The sequence below is a fragment of the Haemaphysalis longicornis genome, unplaced genomic scaffold (genome assembly GCF_048455015.1).
Source record: "Haemaphysalis longicornis isolate Haplotype H1 unplaced genomic scaffold, Haemaphysalis longicornis Haplotype H1 scaffold_7, whole genome shotgun sequence".
Lineage (NCBI taxonomy): Eukaryota > Metazoa > Arthropoda > Arachnida > Ixodida > Ixodidae > Haemaphysalis > Haemaphysalis longicornis.
The window spans coordinates 120,471,737-120,477,736 of NW_027526422.1; the positions used below are offsets into that span (position 1 = coordinate 120,471,737).

At 44.8% G+C, this 6,000-nt stretch overlaps 2 protein-coding genes across 2 annotated transcripts; one reads left to right on the forward strand and one right to left on the reverse strand.

Moving 5' to 3' along the window:
• The first annotated feature begins 1,460 nt into the window (after positions 1-1,460).
• On the forward strand, positions 1,461-2,135 carry LOC144146498 (uncharacterized). Its single transcript, XM_077678443.1, has 2 exons — positions 1,461-1,471; positions 1,661-2,135. Exons 1-2 carry the CDS (start codon positions 1,461-1,463, stop codon positions 2,133-2,135), a joined length of 486 nt encoding a protein of 161 aa, XP_077534569.1.
• Positions 2,136-4,704: 2,569 nt separating this feature from the next.
• On the reverse strand, positions 4,705-5,799 carry LOC144144994 (uncharacterized). Its single transcript, XM_077676493.1, has one exon. The coding sequence runs from the start codon at positions 5,671-5,673 to the stop codon at positions 5,047-5,049; it is 627 nt and encodes a 208-aa protein (XP_077532619.1). The 5' UTR covers positions 5,674-5,799; the 3' UTR covers positions 4,705-5,046.
• Positions 5,800-6,000: the final 201 nt, after the last annotated feature.

Sequence of the window (6,000 nt, forward strand, 5' to 3'; positions counted from 1 at the left end):
TATAATATACAACAATCATACATTAAGCTCGCATCTTTTGCAGTTCGTGCACCTACTTCTAAATTGGCTTCCATTAGACGTTTTACAGCAATCTGAAGGGCAGGGTCAGGCTCACGTGATGATGAATTTGTAATGATGCTGGCTATTAAAGTTTGATTGGTCAGTTTGGGTATGACATAAGCCTGGGCATAGATTAGTTTACTGTGTACATGGATTAGTGTACTGTGCCATGAATAGTATCTGACTGCCATTTTTACGTCCTTGCAGCAATGGTTTGGTGTACGTGAAGGCAGCTTGCTTCAGGAGCAAAAAGAAGAATGCCCGCCCTTATTTGGTGATGTTTGCATTGGAGAAAGAAAACATCGTCGACGGCATCTGCGATTGTCCTGCAGGAAGAGTCGCGTGCAACCACCTCATGGCTACCATTCGAACCGTCATGCACCTACAATCGAAGGGCTTTTCGGAACCCCCTGAGCAGCTGTCTTGCACGGATCTTCCCCAGCAGTGGCGTGTACCCCGCGGCAACCAAATCAAGGGCCGCTCAATTCAGTCTCTCAACTGGAGAGGAGTGAGAGACGGCGCATCGGCACTACCGAAGTTGGCCCGTCCCAAAGAGCGCCGTGCTTTCCCACGAAGCGTACAGCAGCAACAACACGCAAAACAGAGACTAGCAAGAGGATTGCTTGCGCTGGACCCGAAGAATGCCTTCGCGAAGGCACTGCTCTCGACACAGTCGCAGCAGCACCTGGAGACCAGATATGGTCCTGCGTCTATTTTAGCGCCACTGAGCTACCAGCAGTCCCTCCTGCCTCATGGATTTGATGTAAAATTATCCGGCATAGCATTGCGCACTCAAAGTCAAGCACAAAGCTTACCGACATTGCAGTTTTTCTCATCATGCCAACCGTGGGTGCCACCACCCCACGTTGCTGGAGATGACATTGTGCAGGTAAAAAATTGACTTGTACTTTTCAATTAAATTATTAGAAGGCCTAGTAACCTCAACCGTGCTAGTGTTTTCAGCATTCACAGTACGTGGCTATTCAAAGCAGCTATTTCAGAAAATTCTGTTTCGCAAGTCCCGCCTTGTGAAATGTTGTTTCACTGTGTAATGGACTTAGTTTAGCAAATATAGTTGCCTTACATCTTCTCAGTGTTCCTCCTAAGTTTGGGGACATGCCGTTATGTTTTTTCTTTGCCCAGACCATACAAGTGTCAAAGGAAACAGCACAAGATCTTGAAAGGGGCACACGCAAGCAGTCGACGAGCACCACATGGCAGAATGAGAGACGCCTGCGTTTGACGTCATCGAAGTTTGGCACTGTACTGACTCGGAAGGTGTGGTCAACGAAAGGGCTGCAGAACCTGACAACACCAAGGGATCTGTCAAGGGTTCCCTCAATCAAGTAAATACGATTTTTTTTTCATACATTTATAAGTAACAATTCAAACATCTTAAGATGCAGCACTTGTAGCAATATCACGTATGCTGAAATTCTGCCTAAGTAAAACCTTACATAGCCTAGAGTTATCCAGGCTACGTTTTTCCTGAGCATCACTGCGCACTAATAGCACAGTAAGCTCGTTGTCCCTCTAGGCTGATTTGTAATTGCAGTTATTCGGGTGACATGGCTTTATCCTGTGGTTGTGTTTGTTTCAGACATGGCATTGCAACGGAGCCTCTTGCTGCCCAGCGCTACGAGGAGGTGCTGAACAACCTCAACCACGGCGTAGCTGTGAGCAGCTGCGGGCTCCTTGTGAACCCATCGTTTCCCTGGCTGGGGGCATCGCCCGACCGGATCGTGTTTGATCCCGTGGAAGGTTCCTACGGCGTCCTGGAGATAAAGTGTCCACATACACTACGTGACCTCAAAGCAAGCCAACTTGCTGCGGCCGACTTCTGCTGTGAGATGGATGAAGACAAGCCAAAACTGAAAAGAGACCACCCGTACTATTACCAACTCCTTGGACAAATGGGGGTGTCTGGCCTTACGTGGGGGGACTTTGTTGTGTACGGGTTTGATTTCATTCTTATTGAGAGGGTGAGGTTTGACCAGGGCAAGTGGGAGAGCACAAGGGACATCTTGGACGACTTTTATTTTGGCACTTTGCTGCCATACCTGCACAGCACGTAGGCTAATCGAAAAGTTGTTTTTAAATTTTCAGTGCTTTAGCTTGCCAATGCTTCTCCTGGGCTATGAGGGGTGATGTAAAGGAAGGCTCCAGATTAATTCTGACTACCTGCTGATCTGGAACGTACGCTGAAATCTCAACTAAGGGCATCCTCACTTTTTGCCTCCACCTGAAGAGCGACCGCCGTGGCCAGTATTGAACCGACGTCATTGAGCTCAGCAGCACAATGCCTCAGCCGCTGAACCAGCGTGGCGAATTGTAGGTGCATCGAGGAAACTAACATGTTAGAACCCACTGGTCATGTGCACACAGAGGTTGCACCTAACATGAGGTAACAGGAAACTTCGTTCAAGCACTAGTCTTGTTTGGTTGGGAATGCGCTCAGGGACCTGAGACTGCAGATGGCAGAAGTTGCAGCTGTCAAATAACTACTATGATAAACTGTTTTTTTTTGTCTTGACAGCATTAAGCGAATAGTTGTAAAAAAAAACACTGCTCTTAATCATAGCTTGACTTTCTGCAGCGGTTTTTGTTTACTGGAACTGTTTATGGCCAGAAAAGGCATTTGCATGCTTGGACACCATGTTCTGTGATCAGCTGTTCAAAATAAGAATGAGCCTCCAGAGAAGCATGTCTAGGCTGATACCTAGTCAATGCTGCGAAATTTCAGCAGAATGTTTGCTGCGAGTTTTACCTTGTATCCCCAAGTATCAAGTATTGTGTTGAAATGAGCATGGGAAAGTCCTCCATTGAAGCATATGTTATGCATTGTGATACAATGACGTTCTGTGATATGATGCTGATCAAAACGCCTTCCGCGAGTTGCTTCATTGTGTGTAGCGTGCGTAATTGTGAGATCTAGCTTGTGTTTATGCAGGTCAAGTTCCGGGATAAAACACCCGAGAAGAAAGGAATAGCGTCTGATTTTGAAGTTTTTGGTCTGTGCACTGTGATTCAGCATGCCTTATGCAAGCAAAGCTCTGTGATAGTCCCCAAGATATCACAGCTAGTTTCTGGTGTGAAGCTATTTAGCTTGCAATTGGCAAATGAGATTATAGAAGTCAACGGTAGCCTTACTGGTTTTGCAACTGAGTATTTCATCATAACCAATCTGGTTATTCTGTTCATAGAAAGGCAGTTGTTTGCTCTGTACCATCAAGTATACTGCCAGTGATATTGTTTGTGATTGTCTGTTTGTGCGCAAGTGTATACAGTTTGGAATCAATTTAATGTTTTTTGTAGAGTAAATGCTTTTACTGTGATAGAAATCTGTGTTTGATTTTATTATATCACCATACCAGCATTGCATATACAAGAAATTGAAGATACCAGCTGTGCGGTAATAAGTGTGTAGGAAGCCTTGGGGAGACGGGAAATGCTAGGTCTCTTGCTAGGGGTCATCATCTTGATTGATTTCATGATCTCCTTTATGGTGCCAGTGCGTACTCATGGAGGATTGTTTTGCTTACTTTTCCATTCATTTTCACGATGTGTCTAAACATTGTTGCCACTTTTGTAACTAGCATACGCTGAGATTACTTGAGGCTTTAAATAAGTCTCTAAGATGCTTCTAAGTGGAAGGCCACAATAAATTTACTTTGCCCACCCAGACCTGCGTAATTTTTTTTATTGGCGCAGTGGGCCAGTTTTTGGGCCCTCCTTATGCACACCACCGCTTCATTTTTTCATAAAGCGGAATATTACAGCGAAGCTTTGTATGCTTCACTAACAGCATATGTCACATTGAAAACGCACTGCAGGAAAGCCAAGTTTATATGATGGTGACCCTAGGTAAGGTAAAAAAATATGCATTCAGTGGTCGGAATAGAACCTTAACTTCAAAGTTATGAAGCCGACATATATCCAATAGCGCCATTTCTGACAAGGTTGAAACAAGGGGTGCATGAGCGAACAAAAAAAAAAAAGAGAGATGACCAAACTGGCATCACCCCGGATGTTACAGGCTGTTGAATAAAAAAACAATGCACCCCTGCGTCTAATGACGACATCTGAATGTGGAGCTTTGTTCGTGCGAAATAACACGGTCAGTGATAAAGACGCTGCTGTTTAAAAATCAAACTGTGTGTGTCCAAGTACAAACTCAGATGACAAGCAATCTAAGTGCAAACTCGAGATGCCAACCAAGGAGTCCCTCATGGGGAAGCTTCACTTTCATTTAATCATCGTGAGATAAAGGGCGCATGATTTTTTGCTTTCGCTATTAGGAAGATCATGCATTGTCTGGAATGTAGAAAAACGGCTTTGCGCATCGCTTACCAAAACAAAATCACTGTAGACTTCGCAGTTTTCAAAGACAATTTAATAGAATTAAATCTCATCGAGGACTTCTGATGAATGAATGCCCTTGGTCACTCTGCACAATGATTTATGAACGCATCACCAACCAATGTTGGCAAGTTGGCAATCAAGTTTTTCTTCCTGAAGCTGAAGAGGAAGCTCAGACAACAGGCCACGAGGCCTGACTAGTTCTCGGCTCCTTTTGCAGTTTGGAAGCAGCTTAGGAGTCATTATTGAACTACAAAAAAAAATGGACTGAAAAAGTGCGTAAACATGTCGTTACAAAACAGGTAGTACATCCTCACACATATCCTATACCAAAAACAGACCAAATAAACACTGCAACTCCATGAGGAAGGGTTGAGAAAATGTACGTATGTAACCTTATACACGTATAAGAAAAAAATATTGAGTACAACAAATCTCCAGAGGAAAAAAACGACGCTGAAAAACACAAGAATACAGGGGCCTCAGAGAAGTTCAGGATTGCATTCCATCGAGTATTTCTTAACATATCTTAAGAAATTTCTCTGACATGTCTGATGTTCACAATTGAACAAAACCAGGTTAAGAGCTGCGGCCAACTGAAACTTCATACTTTTTGTTTTCTGTATCCTATTCTTCATCGTCTATGTCGTTAATAAGTGGCGACTGGTAGTCCGTCAGCATCGCACATATTGCCCACATCTGGTTCGCAAGAGGTGCAAGAGTGATGGGGATGGAACGGTCAAATATGTGATATGCTTTGATGCGCTTGATTTTTCTTTCTACGTGTATTCTGATTGCCGCTATCTCTTGAGTTTCTTCCACTTGCTCTGCTGTGAACTGATTAGACCTGAGGAATGGTGGGATGTTTAGCTTGACATTTTTTTCCTTGAGCAAGTCTTCTATCACGAACCCTTTATCAGCCATTACAGCATCCCCAGGGTTGAACGGCAAGTCCAAAAAACCACTTCTCAGCACGCACTCCCTGTCAGAGGTGTTTCCTGTAAACAGCTCTGAGCAAAACGACAACAGCCCGTTGGGGGTTATACCAACAAGCCCCTTGAAGGTGTGCGTTGACTTGTAGTGGGAGTACAGGCGCGACTGTGTCACAAATGACGAAGGCACGTCACACCTGATCTCAGTTGCATCCAAGATCACACGTGTTGAGGCATACTTCTCTTTGAAAGCAGCAGGCATAGCCTCGTCAACTGCTTCTCGCGAGTACCACACTTCCAATTCTTGAAGCTGCAGGTACATGAAGTCTACCCACACAGAAAAAATTCTTGAAACAGTGCTCACTGATATGGAGAACAGGTGGCCAAGGTGCTGGTGAAACAGCCCGAGCCGCAGCTTTACAAGGACAAGGAACAGTTGGTCCTCCACTCTGAGCTTGTGAGGTCGTCCTAGCAGCTGTTCGCTGCGGGTGCTGCTGGTGGCACTCTCCGTCCGCAGTATATTCTGTCCACTTTCTCCAGGGTCGAGGAAGTGCAGAAGAGACAAGAAGTGACTGTAGCTGGGCAGACCTGTATAAAACACCATCTCGTCGTCATTTTCTTTGAACTTGTTGATACCAAATGGAATGGA